The sequence below is a fragment of the Marmota flaviventris genome, chromosome 17 (genome assembly GCF_047511675.1).
Source record: "Marmota flaviventris isolate mMarFla1 chromosome 17, mMarFla1.hap1, whole genome shotgun sequence".
Taxonomy (NCBI): domain Eukaryota; kingdom Metazoa; phylum Chordata; class Mammalia; order Rodentia; family Sciuridae; genus Marmota; species Marmota flaviventris.
The window spans coordinates 16408643-16428473 of record NC_092514.1 but is presented as its reverse complement, the minus strand read 5'-3'; the positions used below and the strand labels follow the sequence as shown (position 1 = coordinate 16428473).

Below are 19831 nucleotides of genomic sequence, written 5' to 3'. Positions count from 1 at the left end.
GGTCCTGCTATACAAGCAGAATAAATCCAGCTCTGGCCTTGTTATAGAGGCTGCATCACTAGCAATACAGTCCACTTAGGCTGCTCTGGCACCAGAGCCACATATATCAGAAGGTGAGAGTCCTTTCAGACTTACTGTTGTTTGTTTGGCCATCTCTCTGCTCTGATCTTTTATTATTGCTGAGTAATTTTCTGGACCCCAAGAAAAGAACCCATACCTGTTCATCTAAACTTGCTCGAACTCAGTTTGACCAGCCACCCTAGCCTTTAAAGAATTACTACTAATTCAGTCACTTAAGAAGCAAACTAATTGTGGACACAGCATGGTATTGGACTTTATTTCAGGTTACAATGCTTAATTCCTTCCAGGGACATTTTTTGCCCAAGTGGCTCAGAGGCTGATTCAGGTTTTTCATGGGAAGATGTCATAGGCTCCAAACCATATTCACACTCTCCCTAGCCCATAGCTCCCAGAGTTCGTCCTGCAATCCAGGATGAAAAGGGAGAGTAACACAAGTCTCTGGAAGATCCATTTCATCTCTTTTCCTTGAGAACCATGACAGGTTGAATGCATTTCTCCATAGGACTTCTATTTTGAAAGACAATGACATTCCATCTGTACTTTTTTAAGCTTCTTGTTTCTTCTCTATCAATAACATGTCTGTCAGTTGTTTGTCAGAGACACTTAACTGCTGACAGGTCCTCATAACCTGACTAAGATAAACTGCCAAGAGATGCTTACACTGGAACACAAAACATAAAGACATATTAGGAACAAGCAGGGCTGTGATTGTCTAGTCTACTTCTCCTACCATTATATGAAAGGAAAAGGAAGTTTGCTGTGCTTTCAGTTAGGTTCTTCCTTCCTTTTAGAAAGGAAGGCAATGGCTAACATTCCTTGAGGTACTATGTTGTTCAGTGTTTCTCAGATTATCTCACTTATCTGACAGCTACCCATGAGGACAGGTATTAACTTCATTTTAACCATATGCTCAGAACCTATAGTCTATTCACTTAACCACTGTTATGTACTTGAGGGTCAGGGCTGAGGGTCAGGGAGGAGTTGTGGCAGAACTCTGGCATATCCCAGCCTGTCTGCTACTCTGGGGAGATGATGCAGTTGGACCTATGTCACAGAACACAGCTTCAGATCTTGAAGAGGTCCTCATTCAATCCTGTTATTTTATAGGTGATATATACTTATAGCACATGAGCTATGAATGCGGCCTCTTGCACAATGGGACATCCAACTTGGCATCCAGTTCCCAAGATGTTTAAGAAGTTAACAGAGTAAAATGAAGGGAAGAATGCAGTAGACTCCATTATCTTCTTTGCCAAGACTGAGAAATAGTGACCTTCTCCCAAGAGGCGATAAGGAGTGTGTGAATATGTCCTGCTCTTGCTTAATGCTCTGGACTCTGAGGAAATCAGTAAAGATTGAGAGGGACGGACAAAGGCATTCCTACCCCGTGTGAAGGTTGAGTGTAGCACCAGTCTATCTTACAGGTAGGAAGAAGCCACACCTCATGGCTGGAGTTGGGGTTATACAAGTTGCCAACATACAATTAGCTTCAAATTTTATTGGACCATCTATGTTCCCAGTCCCAACTTCCAGGACTGCCTTTCTATCCTCCCCAAAGCTGTGACCTTTCAAATAAAAAAGCAAGAAACCAATGTAGTTCTATAAAGGACATTTTGGTAGGCTAAGCCTAAAAATAAATAAATAAACAAACAAACAAATAAATAAATAAATAAAATCACTGAAGTCAAGGAAATAAATTATTTATTTTAATACAGTAAAACTGCCACTTTGTGGCTGGGCCTGTTGGCACATACTGGTAATCCCAGCTACTTGTGAGACTAAGGTAGTATGATTGCAAATTCATGGTCATTCTGAGCAACTTAGCAAGACCCTATCTCAAAAAGGGCTGGGAGTGGAGTTCAGTGGTAAGCACCTCTGGGTTCAATCTCCAGTACTGAAGGAAAAAAATAAATTCCCATTTTGTGCAACTTTTAAACCATTAAATAAGGGCTAGCAATTTATCTCCTAACCTAACTGCGGTGGCAAGAGCCTTCCCCATCCTTACCAGTAGGCTTTCACTCTTCCGCAGCACTGAGAAGGCAAATGCAGGACACGAACAGTAATGACAAGAAGCCAAACATGTGTATGTTTTGCCAGAACTTCCTAGTACCTAGGAAAAAAGGATAGATACATCAGCTCTCAGAAGGTGTGCTTCTGGGTGTCATCTCTTTCCCTTTAACCATTTAATGATTCAAAGTCTCTGCAAACTGCACTGGAAAGAAATGCAGTACTATTTTACATAGAAGGGGAAACTCAACTTCTTTTCCTGGAGCATGCAAACTGCTCCTTACCTCTCAGTGCTCACCCTTTAGGACAGTGAGTGGAACTGAAGAGTTTCAGGCTAGTTCAACCATCCACACAAACCATTTGTTCCTATACTTAGTGATTCATAGGGCCTACTCCATGTGCTGACTATCAAGGTGTGAAGGGGAAATCTCTCATTTATATTTTATTGTGGGGTTTCTTAACATTTGGTATTTCACAGCATGTATGTTAAGTTTCTGAAGCTTCCACCACATACCTGAAAAGAGTGAAAACAGGTACAGAGTGAGTGGTTGGGCAGGAAGCAAGATAGGTCTCAGAAGAAAGTAGAAATGGGCTTTTGAAAAATATTTGAGGGTGGAGAGAATATAAAGAATCCTGCAAAAGGGATGACTCAGCTGCTCAGGATGGAGGTCTCCGGAAAAGAGGCAAGCCCAGATCTGCCCACTCTTTTAGCAGGATGGAAGGAGGATGTAGATATATGTGGGGTTGTTAAGAGGCTCAGTCTAAGAACAGAAAGCTTTGGTGGCAGTCAAAAGAACACAAAGGACAGGTAAAGGGACAATCTGATCTGTTAGTGGTGTGATTGGACAAATTTAGTGTTATATCCCCTCCCATGCCCTGTATTGGGGATTGAAACAGGGCTAAGCAGGTGCTCTACCCCTGAGCTATAGCCTCATTCCTGACTGGACAAATCTGTTGGAGGTCTCTTTTCCACCAAATAGTCAAAACCTTTTTGTTAGTTTACTGTAGTTTGGATCTTCAATGTGCTCCAAAGGTATTACAGGCTTGGTTGCTGGTCTGTGGCACTACTGGAAGGTGGCAAAACCTTTAGGAAATGGGCCTAGTTTGAGTAAGTTGGGTCACTGGGACTGTGCCCTTGAAGGGGATATTGGGACCCTATACCCTTCTTTTCTCTGCTTTCTGAGTACTATGAGGTTAACAGGCTTCATCCACCACATATTCTTGCCATGTATATAATTTGCTGTCACAGGCCCAAAGCAACAGGACCAAACAATCATGGATTGAAACCTCTGAAACTGAAATAAAATAAACTTTTCCTCTTTTCAAGTTGATTTATCTCAGATATTTGTTACAGTGGTGGGAGGCTGACTAACAGTTTCATTCCTTAAGTTAATTTCCAAACTAGAAGATTATTTCTCAGAGGGCCTTTGGATTATATTTAGGCTTGAAGAGGCTTGAAGACACTAATCTAAATGAAAAATCACAGAACTTAAAAAAAAAAAAATTCTTTGGTACCAGGGATTGAACTCAGGGGTACTCAACAATTGAGCCACTTCCCCATCCCTTTTTTTTTTTTAAATTTTGAGATAAGGTCTCACCAAGTTATTGAGGCTGCCTTTGAATTTATGATCCTCCTACATCCTACCTCCCGAACCACTGGGATAACAGGTTTTTTTTTTTTTTTTAACTATACTGTCATATAATTTCCCATCCAAGGATCTTTTCTACCCCACAGAGAATTAAGCAACAGATAAGGCTTTAACCGTAGGAGAAATAGCAGATTCAAATGTGTGCTTCTTTCACTGGTTCACATGATACAGCCATCTTTTTTGGGGTGGGGGTGGGAGTACTGGGGATTGTACCTATGGGGGCTCTACCACTGACATATACATCTCCAGCCCTTTTTTAAAATTTGATTTTGAGGTAGGCTGTCACTAAGTTGCCCAAGTTGCCCTCAAACTTCCAATTCTCCTGCCTGAGCCTCCTGAGCAGCTGGGATTACAGGTGTGTGCCACCTCACCTGGCCGACACAGCCATCTTGGTAAAGTTTTTTGACAAAATCAGCAGAATTCCTTGGGGGTTCCTAGATTTCCAGGAATGGCCAATGATTGGGTAAGATGCCTGCTGTACCAATTAAAGATTTTAGCCTTGGTTTAAATTTGTTATTAAAACCACATCTTGGGGGCTGGGGATGTGGCTCAAGTGGTAGCACGCTCGCCTGGCATGCGTGCAGCCTGGGTTCGATCCTCAGCACCACATACAAACAAAGATATTGTGTCCGCCAAAAACTAAAAAAATAAATATTAAAAAAATTCTCTCTTTAAAAAAAAAAAAAAAAACCCACACATCTTGGGCTGGGGCTCAGTGATAGAGTGCTCACCTAGCATATATGAGGCACTGGGTTCAATCCTCAGCACTACATAAATTTCCTATATGAACATACCTATCACCTACATCACTAAGTATGAACAGAGAAATTTACCTAGTGCATCTGGAAGGCTTAACTGAAGAAGGAAAATTAAAGCAGATTATTTCCTCCTTCATCCTAAAGAAAACGAACATCCAACAGAGACATGAATGATTCTTGGGTTTCCAAATTACTACCAAAAAATAAAACTTTAGAATTCTTCCTTTAGTTATCTCCTGTGTCTTTTCTCTCTAGAAATAAACTTACTCAGGAATAAGCCTCTGGAATTCTGCATCAATTTGAATGATTCAGTGTTTCCTTCGTATTGCAGGGCCCCTATCTATTAGAATACTTCCTGAACTATGTTAAAATAATGCCCGGTGACTTAAAGATGGGGATAAATTCTGCAGATGTTCCCTTGCCCGCTCCTCTCACAGGCTGGCTAAGATTCAAAGTAAAATGTTTAACTGCTTGAGGCAGTATGTACCGTACATAGCAGTGGACAACTAATGAACCCAATAATCAGGCAGAAATCTGAGTTAGAATTGTTTAGAACTGGAAATCGACCTTAGGGAAAATTTAATTTCTTCACCCTTCAATGAAAAATGAACTCCTCTTACAGGAATTGCTCCTAGTTCTTCCACTCATAGTTTGGTGTGATTTTTTTAAAAACGGACATACAAAGAAGAGGACACTCAGATTGGACTTGTAGGAACTTTGCTTGGAGGACTTCAGTTAGGTTCTAAAGAGGTGACCCACATAGATGGTTACACATTCATGGGTACAGCTTTATTTTATGCCCACTACAAGCCTCTTATGATACTTTGCAGCAGTAAGCTGTATTATTTCTCTCTGGAAAAAGGATTATACATTCCTGTTCTATTGAATACAGACTGGCTATATGACTTGCTTCTTATCCAGCTAAGTATGAACAGCCAGGAAGAAATGTTAAAAATTATAGCACAACAGGCTATATACATAGGGGTGGGTTTACTAACTGGGATTCCTAAATGAAGGTGCCTGGGAGCAGAGCTGCAGTTGACTCCTGATGGATGTATAGCATGAAGGATATGTAAAACTTTGTTTCTTTAAAGCCTTTCAGATTTGGAGGTCATTGTTACTGCATAATTTCGCCACCCCTTCTCAAACTGAGCCAAAGTTTCTAAAAAGCAGGTCAGGTGATAGCAACAAAATGGTGACTTTTAGAATAAGTACACATTACATCTGGTGGACAGTAATAATATTAGGGTTGACATATGGAATAAAAGTTCTCTTGTGGAAAGACAAGGCAGTGTCCGATTCAGCTTTTATCTTTTTACAACCCCCCCCCCCAACTTAAACCAAATTCTTACTATAGTACTATGTAATACAACCATTAAGGTTAACCTGAAGGGTTATAAAGATTTCTTCTGACTCATTTAATTCAAATTCCAGGCTGATAGTCACAATTCTAGAAAGTTAGCGTTTTTTTATGACTAACAAAGCTAATATAGGATGTGAATTACAAAAACTAAACAAGTCACACTGAATCCTGGAGGAACAAGACATCAACTATAATTAAAATATTTTAAACAACTTTAACATTTTAATTAATGATCAGATCACAGAACAAGAGGTCAGCCAGACATCTGCTTGCCCAGGCTAAATGTTATGTTGATAATGGAACTGAGACCAAAATTCCAAAACTAAAAGACATGGGGAAAATGTGAAGGGCCGCTCTAGTTTCAGGTATCTAAGTCATATAAAAACCAAATATAGGGGCTGGGGTTATGGCTCACTGGTAGAGCACTCGCCTAGCACGTGCGAGGCGCTGGGTTCAATCCTCAGCACCACATAAAAATAAATAAATAAAGGTATTGTGTCCAACTACAACTAAAAAAATATACATATATATTTAAAAAAAAAAAACCCAAATATAAAGCTGGGTGCTGTGGCACAAACCTGTAATCCCTGCGGCTTGAGAGGCTGAGGCAGGAGGATTGTGAGTTCAAAGCCAGCCTCAGCAAAAGCAAGGTGCTAAGAATTCAGGGAGATCCTGACTCTAAATAAAATACAAAATAGGGCTGGGGATGTGGCTCAGTGGTTGAGTTGAGTGCCCCTGAGTTCAATCCCCAGTACCCTCCCCCTGAAACAACAAACAAAACAAACATAAAATATCAGAAAAGATTACAGAAATACCTATTCATGTATAAATAATAAATTTAGTGACTGAGTATACATCTGTAAGTTCACCATGTCAGAATTTCCTACTAGGCAGTCTCTTTTGAGTAGGAAAATACTATTCAATAGTTTTATCTATAGCATCCAACACTACTCTATTCTCCTTAATGAGGAAACACTGTATGACTCTGCCATGTCAAGGAAGTTATGCTATAAGGTAGAATGGCAAGTGAATTCACTGAGCAAAGGCACCTATTTCTCTAGGCAGGCTTTGCTGAAGTCATTCACTTCCTAAGAATTAATTGATGTGGTCTCTCAATGAGAGTTAACTAACTGGTCTCAGCTCCGAGAAGTTATTTGTAAAAAAAAAAAAAAAAAACAAACAAAACAGAATTTAAACAATGAAAAAATTCTATTCTCATGTCCTGGTCTTCAGCAAAGCCTGGAAAACAAATAAGAGCTGATGGCTTTGAATCCAGACACAAAACTCTGAACCACTGCCAATATTTTTATTTCTTAAGAGTCCTTTCCCTAAGCTGGGTACAGTGGTGCATACCTGAGACAGGAGGATCTTGGGTTCTGAGCCAGCTTCAGCAATGGCAAGACCCTAAGCAACTCAAGTGAGACCCTGTCTCTAAATAAAATACAAAATAGGGATGGGGATGTGGCTCAGTGGTTGAGTGCCCCCCAGTTCAATCCCCAGTACCAGGAAAAAAAAAAGAAAGAGTCCCTTCGCCCAACCCCAGCTGCTTTTACCTTTGTTTCATATAGCCAGGAGGAGTAACACTTTTGTCTGCCGTTTATATAGTCTTTATTCTAGTCTCAGATTATAGAACAGGCAATGTGAGGTAACCAGATACAACTATTACTTTACTTTTTTAAAAAGAATTTAGTTGTTGATGGATCTTTATTTTTTATTTATTTATATGCGGTACTGAGAATCGAACCCAGTGCCTCACACATGCTAGGGAAGCACTCTGCCACTGAGCCACAACCCCAGCATGTTACTTTACTTTTCTTCATTTAAGTTTCCTACAGAAATATACTTTGCAGTCTTGTGGTGGGAATAATCAATAACACATGAAAGTAATTCAGAGTCTGATAAGAGGCTGCTACTTCACAAATCTATCTATCCCTATCATAAGCTTGAAGAGAGCAAAACTAAGGTCCAAGTAAACTGTATTCAGCAGTTTGACCCTTAATAAATATTTATTGACAACAATTTGAAAGATCATTTTTGATAAATCATTCTGATCATGTGGAAGAACCTCCAAATACATTTTGGCTTTTGCCTATAAGCAAGACTATGAACAAGATGTAAATATCTATAAATTTATGGGGAGGATGTGCCTCTATCATCAACAGTAAGAAAGCAAAAGTTGGGCTGGGGCTGTAGCTCAATGGTAGAGCATCCGCCTTGCAAGTGTGAGGCACTGGGTTTGATCTTCAGCACCACATAAAAATAAATAAAGACACTGTGTCCATCTATAAATAAAAAAATATTTAAAAGAAAGAAAAGAAAGCAAAAGTTGACTATACTCTATCAGACCTGACAGAAAGCCTTTCTACATTATTGCTGGTACTGAAAATATTTCTTGGAAATATTTCTTTTAACTACTAAAATGCTTGGAGATAGTATATTAAATGAAACAAGGCAGACACAAAAAGATGGAATACTCAGTCATGATCTCATTTATATGTGAAATCAAAAACAGTCAAACTCAAAACTCAAAAAGGAGAAGAATGGTTACTAAGAGATTGAAGGTCGGAGGAGATGGTGGTTCAAGGGCACAAGATTTCAGTTAGGCAGGAGGAATAAGTTCAGGAAATCTACTGTACAATAAGATGATAATAGTTAACAACAATGAATTGTACACTTGAAATTTTCTAAGAGTAGATTTTAAGTTGGTTTCACTACAAAAAAATAAGTATGCGAGGTAATGGACATGTTAATAGCCTGAATTAGTCATCCCAAGGTATACATATATCAAAACACCATTTATGCCATAAATATGCAGTTTTGTCAATTTTGAATAAGTACATACACATTTTAAAAAATCACTAATATGTTAACTTTACTAAGATGGGTCAAAACCTTTTCAACAGTTAGGAAATACTTCAAGCTGGTTATCAGCTTCCACAGAGACATGAAAACATTCTATCCTAAGGGTTTCTGTTGAGATTATCCCACTTCTAGACTTATTACCTGGTAAATGTGCCTTCCACTGGGCGATGAGATTAAAGTGATGGACTGTCGATCAACTAGGTCCAAGGCTTGAATGGCTGATGAGCCAAAGATAAACTTCAGCCTGGGAAATGGAGGCTTTGGATTAGAAGGGCTGACTGCCAATCACCTTAGTAACTTGACCCAAAGGTTCACTATCCTCAGCACTTTCTTTTCTTTCTTTTTATGTGGTGCTGAGGATTGAACACAGGGCCTTGCACATGCTAGGCAAACGCTCTACCACTGAGCCACAATCCCAGCCCTCTTTTCTTTTGTTTTTGACAGTGTTGAGGATAGAACCCACTTATGCATGCTAGACAAGCACTCTACCACTGAGCTATCCTGCCCTCTTCATCCTCAGCATTTTAAAAAAGTTCACTTTAATTTGGAAAAACAGGAAATAATATAGCAAAATCCATAGACTCATTTGCTCTCTAGAATTAATATATATTAATATTCTTGTTCATTTATTTCAGATGTTCTTTTTTAATAAAAGGAGTAACATACTGATAATGAAGCCCTCTTTTATACTTTTGTGTAGTGTTTCCATTCTCTTTTTTTCTGTGTGTTTATGTGTTGGGAATTCAATGCAGGGCCTCAAAGGTGCTAAGCACATTCTTTATCACTGAGTATTATCTATCTCTAGCCCCAAATATTTACTGGTTTCCTTCCTGATTTTATTATACATAGAATGTATGTGCACATATATACACATGTATACATATATGTATGCATACACATACATATATATGTTAATGTTTTAGAAATTAAAAAATAACTTACTTCGTTTTTCTACATTACTAGTCTAAGGTGCAAAACTATTGAAGGAATAGGAAAGAGCTCTTTAAAATTTTTATATTAAACATGTTAAAGATTTAGTCAATAAAAAAATCAATAAAACATGGTAAAAATAATCAAAGGTAATCACAGTTAACATTAGAAAAAATTTAAACCTGCTTTGTCTTCTTTAGAACCTACTGCAAGCATCTCTTGAACAAAGAATGGCTACAAAGATTTTTACTTTTATTCTCCCCAACTCTTTTGGATAGATTGTTTTCAGCGTTTTTGTTTTACTACAATAAACAATACTGGATTAATATTCTCACTGTAAAATCTTTATGAACAACCATGATTACTTCCTTGGGATATATTCTTATAAGTGGAATATCTAGGTCAAAGAATATGTTTTAAAAGCTATTATTTCCTGTTGCCAAGTTACTTTCCAATGTACATTCCTACCAGTAAGGTATCAGTTATGCCCTTCTCCATATTTCTACCAAATTTCTTCTGTGGTTTCCAGTTTTAAAAGATGAACAGTTATCTTTATTTTGTATTTTTCTGCAACATTTTTGCATATTTGCATTTTTTATGATTGCCTATTTTGTTTTTAAAGTGGTAATTAATTTTTCTTATAATAATGTATAATTCTTATGAAAAATCTGAGAAATAGAGGAAAGGTTAAAGCATTTTCCTAAATTCTACTTCCTTACCATTAAGATAATTACTGGTAGCTGGGCAAGGTGGTGCATTCCTGTTATCTCAGCTACTTGGGAGACTGAGGCAGGAGGATCTCAAGTTTGAGACTATCCTGGGCAACTTAATGAGACCCTGTTTCCAAAAAAAAAAGGGCTGAGGATGTAGCTCAGTGATTGTGCTCTTGGGTTCAATCCCTAGTACCACCAAAAATCAAAATAAAAACAATTAAGTGTCACTTATTCCTGGGTAGCTTTTACTTTTTATTGCTATTGAGATTGTAATTGTATTCTTGGATTTTGTGGCATGAAAGAAAATGACTTTTTTTAGTAGTTCCATCCACAATTTATTGAATTATAAATCAGATTAAATGATTTTTTATTTCTGTAAAATAATTGGCCATTTTTAATTCTCTCTTTTTTTAATAGTGATATCACCTGCAAATAACATTTGTCTTTTTTAAAAAATATTTATTTTTTAGTTGTAGTTGGACATAACACCTTTATTTCACTTATTTTTTTTTTTATGTGGTGCTGAGGATTGAACCCAGGGTCTCACATGTGGGAGGCCAGCGCTCTACCGCTGAGCCACAACCTCAGTCCCACATTTATCTTTCTTTGAAGACAGGTATACTTCTAATTTTTTTTTTTTTTTTTTTTATGTGCCAGTGGAACAGGTTTAATTTATAGAACGGTGTTAAAGAAGAGTTGCAAATAGGGCAATATAGGAATGCCTTATATGATGTTGTTGGCTATTCATCTGAGATTTTTAAAAATTATGTGAAAAATATTTAGTAGTTAACTAGTTCAGTAAGACTAGTTTTAAAAGTTAAGAATCAAGGGCTGGGGATATAGCTCGATCAGTAGAGTGTTTGCCTTGCATGCACAAGGCCCTGGGGTCAATCCCCAGCACCATAAAAAAAAAGTTAAGAATTGATAAAGATTTGGCCCTTAAAATATACTAGAGTTTTTTTTTTAAAAATCAAAGCACAACAGTGTGTACTTACGATGATAGATGCTCATCAGGAACTGTAAAATGGGAATAGAAAAAAAAGTTAATTATGTTATACTAGTGACCATAGACACAAAAAATCTTAAAAAAGACTACCACCAAAAAAGACTTACAAATGACAAATTGAACCTATGTATATAATTTTGTTCCTTCCCTAAATCCGCCTAAAACAGTTAAAAAAAAAAAACCATAAACTCCCAAGAATGAGAAAGGCAGGAAGAAACAATACTAAGATAAACTGGAAGTAGATAGAAGAGTGAAAAATAATTCACAAGATCTGAAAAAACTGAATCCTAGGCTAGCAGTGGGGAGAGTCAAGCACCAACCTGATTTAATTACAGAATCCAATACTTCTCCTCTACCTTACTCCCCTCAATCCCCCCCCCCCCAAAAAAAAGAAATTCTCAAAATTGGTAGTACCAGATTGTTCTGGAGGCTGGTATCAATCAAGGACATTAAAATAACAAAAAGTCTATGGGCTGGGGTTGTGGCTCATTGGTAGAGCTCGTGCCTGGCACATGTGGGGCCCCGAGTTTGATCCTCCTCAGCACCACATATAAATCAATAAAATAAAGGGGTGTGTGTGTGTGTATATATATATATATGTGTGTGTGTGTGTGTGTGTGTATATATATATATATAAAATATGTTTAAGAAGTAATCTACGGCCTAGCTATAGATGGCTGCTGTCTTTGCGCTCTGACAAAAGACTAGGTTCATTTTCTGGAGAGATTCAAACACACGTTATCTGACCTAGAGGAAAATTCTAGGTACACACAGTGGAGCTAAGGTGTCACATGAAAAACAGGGGACCTCATGCTCTCTTCCCCAATATGGCTCTTGTAATACAATCAGGCTTTACCCTTTGGGCAATCTTTCCTGGGGACTCTGACCAAGCCAAGAGGAATGACACTGGAATGTTTTCCCCAGCTAGCCTAGTAAAAACAATTACAATGACATTAACCATCCATAAGCTCTTCTATATCCAAAGTCTTCACACTTAAACATTCTAGACAACTAAGAATTACTGGGAAACAAAGGAAAAAAGACAGAGAACAAAACAAACAGAAGCAAACTAATTAGAGAAAAAACTGCAGAGAAAATATTTCAAACACCTATCAATATTATCAGAGGAAAAAACAAGCAAAGCAACTGTAAAACAGGCACAAGATATAATAAAGGGATCTTCAGGGGAAAAAATTGTAAATTAAATATGACAGCAGAAATAAAAAAAAAAGGAATCTAAAAGATTCAGTTAAAGAAAGTTCCTAGGAAGTGGAGAAAATTTAAAAAATGAAATATAGGAGAAATTGTACATCACTCAAGAGGAACAATAAAGGGCATTCAGTAACTGAATAATGGAAACACTAAGAAAAAAAAAAAAAACTCATCAATCCAGTAAGTCAAGAAAATTTCCCAGAATTGAAGGATATGAATTCCTAGTCTGAAAGGGGCCACTGAGTGCCCACATGGTAGAGTGAAAAAATAAAAAATAATTCTCATCAGAAGATTCTAAAAAACTGGTCATAAAGAGAAGATATAGTTGAGCTTCCAAATCCATGGATTTTATATGTTTCCATGATTCAACCAGCCTTGGATTAAAAACAAAACCAAAACAAACAAGAAATTTGGAAAAATATTCTCTGTGCCTATACCTGAACATGTAGATTTTTTTCTTATCTTTATTCCCTAAGCAATACAGTACAACTACTACTTATGTAGCATTTACATGTGCCAAACATTATGAGTAATTGAGAGATGATTTAAAGTTTATGGGAGGATGTGTATAGGTTATATGCTATTTTAAATAAAGAACTTGAGCATCAGTGATGTCCACAGGAGGTCCTGCAACCAATCCTCTAAGGATACTGAGGAACAAGTGTGATTCAACTTCCAGAAAAATAAAAGTCACATAAAAAAATCAACACTAGAAGATAGAAGATAGCATAATAATGCTTTCAGATGTCTCAAGAAATATTATTTCCAACATATAATTTAACACTTAGCCAACCTATCAATTAAGTGTGAGTATAGAAAAACTTTCAGACATGCTAAGCCTTAAAAAGTACATCTCACACCCTTTCATACCCTTCTTCACGAAGCTACAAGAGCTTATGCTCCATAAAATAAGGTAGAAAACCAAGAAAAGAAAATTGTAGGATATACTAAATATAAGGCCCAACACAGGTAAAGAGAATTCCCAGGATAATAATGGTGAAGGGAGATCTCAGGAGACAGATGAGATCAGCCAATTCATATTAGACAAGTCAGAACGCTCTAGGAGAGATTTCTTCAGAAAAATGAAATTGATGAACACCTTTTTAATTTGAACATGTTGAGTAGAGATTTAGAACACTGATAGAATGTGGGGTTGAATTATGGATAAATACACAGAAAACTAAACAAACCAAGACAACTGTAACTACAGGGGAACCAAAAAGTAACACAGGAAATGTAATCTTAATTTTCTACATGGCTCAGCTACAACTAGTTTATATTTCCTTACACAAGCTTTGAATCTTGATTTAAAACTATTAGCACTTTAGAATGGGGGTTAAGGAAGGTTCTACGACTAAAAAAACAGGTCTGCGGGCTGGGAATGTGGCTCAAGCGGTAGCGTGCTAGCGTGCTCGCCAGGCATTCGTGTAGCCGGGTTCCATCCTCAGCACCACATACAAACAAAGATGTTGTGTCCTCCGAAAGCTAAAAAATAAATATTAAAATTCTCTCTCTCCTCTCTAATAAAAAAAATAATAAAAAATAAAAAACAGGTCTGCTAAAAAATAAACATGATTAAATGTCAGTGGTCCTTGTGTCCGAGCCATGAGTGTCAACAGCACTTACTATGTCCCCTTCAAGATTGTCGGCCTAAGGTTTGATCCATTCTGACATACTCCAGTAAAAGTTGATTCTATTTTGAACTCTTAGACTGTTCAAGCTTAGACAAGAAACACTGAACTGACAATACATTAGCTTTCCCTCCATCCTTTCTGGAATCAGGACGTTTAACCCTCAGTAAATTCTGACTGAAATGCTTTACTTTTCTCAGTCTTTTAAAAACAGTAATGCAAAATAACCCATATTGAAGCACACAAAAGCCATGCAAGTGAATAAGCGATGGCAGTCTTGAAACCTAATTTGGCTTTTGTTTATAGAGTGGCCATCTTTACACTGGAAGAGTAGTTCGAATAGTCCATACATTTTGATTTGAAATATCCTTTTTTTTTTTCAATTTGTAATGCTGAGATGATCCTGGCTCCGTGATATTAGTGACATAGGCATAAAGCACCCTCTGCTGGTCCCTGGAAAAAAGACTTTTAGAGCATCCAGATTTACTTCAGAAATTAGCATATGCATTTGGGTTTGTGACCCTAAGATATTTACTTTCTGAATAAAGTATATGAAGAGTTTTTAAAGTTAACATTAGGACTTGAGAAAAATTATGTTTTAAAATTCAGAGTTTCGAATGAAATAACTTAAGAGTTAGCTTTTCCATAACTCACTATAGGATTCAGTCCTTTCAACCTCCCAAGCCCCTCTCACGTGTACTCAACGCTTGTCCCAGAGCTTCCGTTCTCATTGGCCTGTTCGCCCTCCGCGGGAGGAGTGCCAGCACCTGCACTGTTCCTTAAATATCTGTTAAATGGATTTGACTTTTATGACCTAAATATTTCTATTTAATTTTATTTTTTCCACGAGCCTGGAGTTTAGAGATAAGGGAAAAAAACTCGGGCAGTTTACAGCGCCCAACCTGGTGGGGCCCGGAACCCCGCGCCCGTGGGCCCTGGCGCCCCCGGCCCCCTCGACGTGTTCCGCGGCCCACAACGCAGCCACGCACGGCCTACGACCCGTACTTCGTGCGGTTTCCCTCACTGCCGCGGCCATCTCGCTCAAGAGCTCCTCTACGACCGCGGGTAACGTGACAGCCATGATGCCACAGGTTGCATCCTCTTCAACAAGATCTTAGGCCACCGAACTCCGACCTGCTACGATAACCTGCGGAGGAATCCCGCCGCCACTGGGGTTGGGGGCGAGACCGTGACGTCGGTGTACGTCATCGCGCATGCGGAAAGCAACGATGACGCCTTCTTGGGCATGATGGCCCGACCAATCCGGCGAACCCTTTGCGCAGGGGGCGGGGCGTCCCGGGATCCGACCGGCCTGCAGTGCGCAGAGGACGCGGCTTGAGCATGTTCCGGCTCCTGAGCTGGAGCCGGGGTCGAGGCCTCCTGCGGGCCGCGGGGCGGCGGTACCGGGGTTACTCTGCGCGCCTGCTCCCCGGGCCGGCAGGAGGCCCCGGGCCCGAGATGGAGGTGCCGCCACCCCGAGTTGCGCCGCACGGCCGCGGCCCGGGCTTGCTGCCGCTACTGGCAGGTGAGGGGCGCGGGCCGGGCGGGGCCGGCCGGGCGGGGACCGGGGCGCGGGCCGGGCCCGGTGACCTCAGAGCCCCTTCCTGCAGCGCTCGCCTGGTTCTCGAGGCCTTCTGCGGCAGATGCGGAGGAACAGCAGGGAGCGGGCGGGGCCGCCGCTGAGGATGCGGCGGACGAGGCAGAGGCCGAGATCATCCAGCTGCTGAAGCGAGCCAAGGTGAGGCTTCGTGAGCCCTTGTGAGCGAGGCCTTCCCTATAGTTTGCCGAAACGTGGATGGAGGCTCGGAGGATAAAATTGCCCCAAATTAGATGGATCATCAGAGGGGGGAGGTTGGGATCCATTCAGTCTGGTCCGTCTCTAAAACCTGCAGTAAAATTGCTGCAGTCTCAAGTGCAGGTGGAGATGGCACCCTTGGCATATTTCTTTTGTTTGAACAAATTATTGAAAATGTTTTATGGTTGTTTTTAATCAGTTAACCAGCCAAGATGAAGTGGGCATTATTTGCACATACTATGATCCTTAAAATGCAATTCTTCCTTTTCTCCATATCTTTTTTTTTTTCCTTAATATTCCTTTTTTTTTTTTTCACCCCAGGCTCTCTCAGTTTGCTGTTTACATTCTATCTCCACTGTAAGGCCTCATCTACCTCTCAGACTTAAAAATGCCCCAAACCAAACTCTTCCTCTTGAATGCCTTTCCAACACATTCTTTATCTTCTCTTTATGACCATCAGTTTCTCAGCTACATTTCTAAAACTTGTGGTCCTCTATCATTGCCTTCCAGTACACAGCTGTAATTCCTGTTGCCACCAAATGCAAAATATTTTTCAAATATGGCCCGTTTCTCTATTTCCCTTGCTGTTGTCATCCTAGTGCAGTCACTGTCACCAACTGAATTGATAGCCTGTCCTGGTCTTTTGACCCTCTACAATTCCTTTTCCATACATCAGTCTTAGTGATACCTACGACATACATCAGTCTTAGTGATACCTATGATGCATTTTCCATACTGCAGCCTTAGTGATATTTTAAAAATGCAAATCAGCTCACATCACTCTTGCCTGACAACTCTGAGAAATTTCCCACTGCACTTGTTAAAATTCAGACTCTTTGCCATGGTCAGCAAGATCCTAAGATCTAAACCATCCTACCTCACCCATTCATTTGCAGTAATGCTCTGGCTCACCATTCTTCACATTTCTTTCCTGGCAGTTCTTCTGAAGAACCATTCTTTTCAACCTGTACAGGCTTCACTCATTCTCTGTGGGTCATTCTTCCTCCCAATTCCATATTTGGTTGACTTACTGTCACCCTTTGTTCCTCAGTTTAATTCTTATTTCTTTGGAAGATTTCCCTGATTTTCACTGGAGGAGACTACTTCTCACTTGCCTTTTTTTTTGCTGGGGATTGAATCCAGGGCCTTGTGCATGCAAGGCAAGCACTCTACCAACTGAGCTATAACCTCAGTCTCCCGTCCTTCTCACTTCTTTCCATTGTTTTTCTTCATAGCTATTAATTAATGAATTGTAATTAAGCCTATTTCCCCCGATGGTCCCCTTCAGCCTAAAGGAAGGAAGAGAAAAAGAGGATGAGCTGGGTGCACTGATGCGTGGCTGTAATCCCAGTGGCTTGGGAGGCTGAGACAGGAGGATCACAAGTTTAAGACCAGCCTTGGCAAATTCGTGAGACCCTGTCTCAAAATAAAACATAAAAAGGGATAGGAGGTGACTCAGTGGTTAAGTGCCCCTGGGTTCAATCCTTGGTACCAAAAAAAAAAAAGGAAAAAGTTGAAGGACAAACAGATTTCTTATAAAATATGATATAAAGATCGCTCACATTCCTTCTGCCTGCATCTGTTGGCCAAAACGTCATTACACATAGCCACATATAGCTGCCAGGGAGGCTGACCTCCTTGTCATCTATAGACAATGCTTGCTGCATAGTAGGAGTCAGTAAATATCTGATGAATGAATAGCTTCTTTCTATGAATGGGATGTGTAGCCATCTGTACTTCTTTCTGGAAGCACATGCATGTGCTTTCCTTATACATCATTTAATGTTATTTTCTTTTTCTTCTCTTTTTAGTTGAGCATCATGAAAGATGAACCAGAAGAGGCTGAGCTAATATTGCATGATGCTCTTCGCCTTGCCTATCAGAGCGATAACCTGAAAGCCATCACTTACACTTATGATTTGGTAACTCTTCTAATCAGAGCTACTGATGACGAAGGGTGGATGCTTGAAAAGGATTGTTCTTCCTGATTTCTATTCCTGACCGTTGGGGTGTTTGAAAGCTCTATTTTCATTGTTGTCATTTTCGTTTTTTTTTTTTTTTTTTAAACCATTGGCAGAATCACTTATGAGCTGTCTCAATTCCCGACCAAAAAGAAACAAATAGCTTTTGTTTCTTTAATGATAAGTAGATCTAGATTTCATTTATTATCAACAATATATGCAACAAAGTATTTGCTTCTTATACCATTGCTGTACTGTGCTAGCAGATTAACTGGTGACATACTTTATCCACTTTGAACTTTTGTTTTTTTAATTCAGAGGGTGACTGCCAAAGGGAATCTTTAGCTTAAAGGTTTTTGGATAAGTAGGAACACAGTGCTCTAAACTGAACAATTTGTAATTTGCTTTCAGATGGCCAACTTAGCGTTTATACGAGGTCAACTAGAAAATGTAAGTAAATCATTTTGTAATATTTTGAATTTGTGAAATACGAGCCTCTAGGGAACTGCAATAGTAATGATGCAGGCTAAGCTACTATGATCCAGAATATAGTGACTCAGAGAGGATGAAGTTATTTCTCTTTTTTTTTTTGACATATATTTTTTAGTTGTAGTTGGACACAATACCTTTATTTTTATTTATTTTTATGTGGTGTGAGGATCGGACCCTAGGCCTTGCATGTGCTAGGCAAGCACTTTGCCGCTGAGCCACAACACCAGCCCCTGAAGTGAGTCTACATGTAGGTCAAAGACTAAAGGCAAGATAGGCATCTCTGCTGTCTGGTTCAGAAGTCTGGTTCTTTCTAAGCTGCATGGGTGAGCTGACTCACTTCCAGCCTGCAGGAAGGGAGAAAAAGAAGATGAAGGGCAAGCAGCATCCTTATAAGTTATGGTTTAAAAAGTTCATATTCTTCCTGCATGCAACTCCTGGCCACAATTTCATCATATGACTACATGTAGCTTTAAGGAAGGCTGATCTGCTAAAAATTGAGGGGATTTTATAGCCATAATGATGGGAGAGTGACTATTGGGGCCAATTTGCAATCTCTGCCACAGTGATTTAATGAGAAGTTGATTTCTACTCATCCACAGAGTAGATTAAGATACACAGGATGTGGGACCCTGATATTTTGGTCCATTTTCCTTCCAAAAAAGTACTTTTCTGTGTGTTTGGGGTGTGTGTGTGTACACATGTGTACGTACATAGGAGTGCTACATCAGACTGACACTTAGAATCCAAGGGTCATGTAGAGAATTGGGCCCAAATGAAAAATCTTTTCCTTACGCTTTTAGGCAGAACAACTTTTTAAAGCAACAATGAGTTACCTGCTTGGAGGGGGCATGAAGCAGGTAAGAATATTGCCTATTATTGGCCCCCTCATTGAAGCGGTTTTTAAAATAGTCTTCCTGAAAACTTCTCCCCCAGTCTTCAATGTGCGCTTTGACCAAAAAAGGTGAATTTTTTGCTCCTGTACCTCTATAAAAATGGCCAATCTTTCATTAATTCAAAAGCATGGTTGCTGAGAACTTCACTAATTTCTCTAAAAGTCAAGAAGTTGAACTGAAATAATCTGTGAGGAAGTTTTACTTGTCATGAATTACCTTTATTTCTCTCTCCCAATAGGAAGACAATGCAATAATTGAAATCTCCCTAAAACTGGCTAGTATCTATGCTGCTCAGAATAGGTAAGTGTGGTTAGAATGTAGGTGTAACAGTGGCGAGAGAATGGGCCTCTGGGCAGGAAACTGATCCTAGGGTGTCATATAATCTTCATTTACCTACAAGTCATCAGGGTCTTTAAAAAATTGGCTTTCACCTTTCAGTTGTCCCATCCCTTGTCTTAGCAGTCTTTAGGCTTTTCCA

At 39.3% G+C, this 19831-nt stretch overlaps 3 protein-coding genes across 11 annotated transcripts in view; 2 read left to right on the top strand and 1 right to left on the bottom strand.

Moving 5' to 3' along the window:
• The window catches only part of Adora2b (adenosine A2b receptor), a 29849-nt gene extending 28555 nt beyond the window's left edge, over positions 1–1294 (top strand). The window contains exon 3 of the mRNA XM_071603073.1: positions 1189–1294. Within this exon, the coding sequence (XP_071459174.1) occupies positions 1189–1192 (4 nt within the window). The 3' untranslated portion in view covers positions 1193–1294. The remainder of the gene's footprint in view (positions 1–1188) is intronic.
• Positions 1–15411, bottom strand: part of Zswim7 (zinc finger SWIM-type containing 7) — a 32165-nt gene extending 16754 nt beyond the window's left edge. The window contains exons 1-5 of one of the 3 annotated variants that reach the window (XM_027924103.2): positions 15218–15411; positions 11359–11380; positions 8862–8964; positions 2087–2191; positions 310–742 (exon numbers count right to left, since the gene is read on the bottom strand). In XM_027924103.2, the coding sequence (XP_027779904.1) occupies positions 626–742; positions 2087–2191; positions 8862–8964; positions 11359–11380; positions 15218–15293 (423 nt within the window). In that variant the 5' untranslated portion in view covers positions 15294–15411 and the 3' untranslated portion in view covers positions 310–625. The other 2 variants (XM_027924104.2, XM_071603074.1) reach the window with 2 other exon arrangements.
• A 116-nt stretch (positions 15412–15527) lies between these two features.
• Positions 15528–19831, top strand: part of Ttc19 (tetratricopeptide repeat domain 19) — a 45115-nt gene continuing 40811 nt past the window's right edge. For all 7 annotated transcript variants that reach the window (XR_011704881.1, XR_011704878.1, XR_011704879.1 and 4 more), the window contains exons 1-6: positions 15528–15737; positions 15823–15950; positions 17819–17929; positions 18380–18418; positions 19261–19317; positions 19592–19653. Coding sequence is in view for 2 of the 7 variants with exons in the window: in XM_071603071.1 (XP_071459172.1) it covers positions 15554–15737; positions 15823–15950; positions 17819–17929; positions 18380–18418; positions 19261–19317; positions 19592–19653 (581 nt within the window). In the remaining 5 variants the exon portion in view is untranslated. The remainder of the gene's footprint in view (positions 15738–15822; positions 15951–17818; positions 17930–18379; positions 18419–19260; positions 19318–19591; positions 19654–19831) is intronic.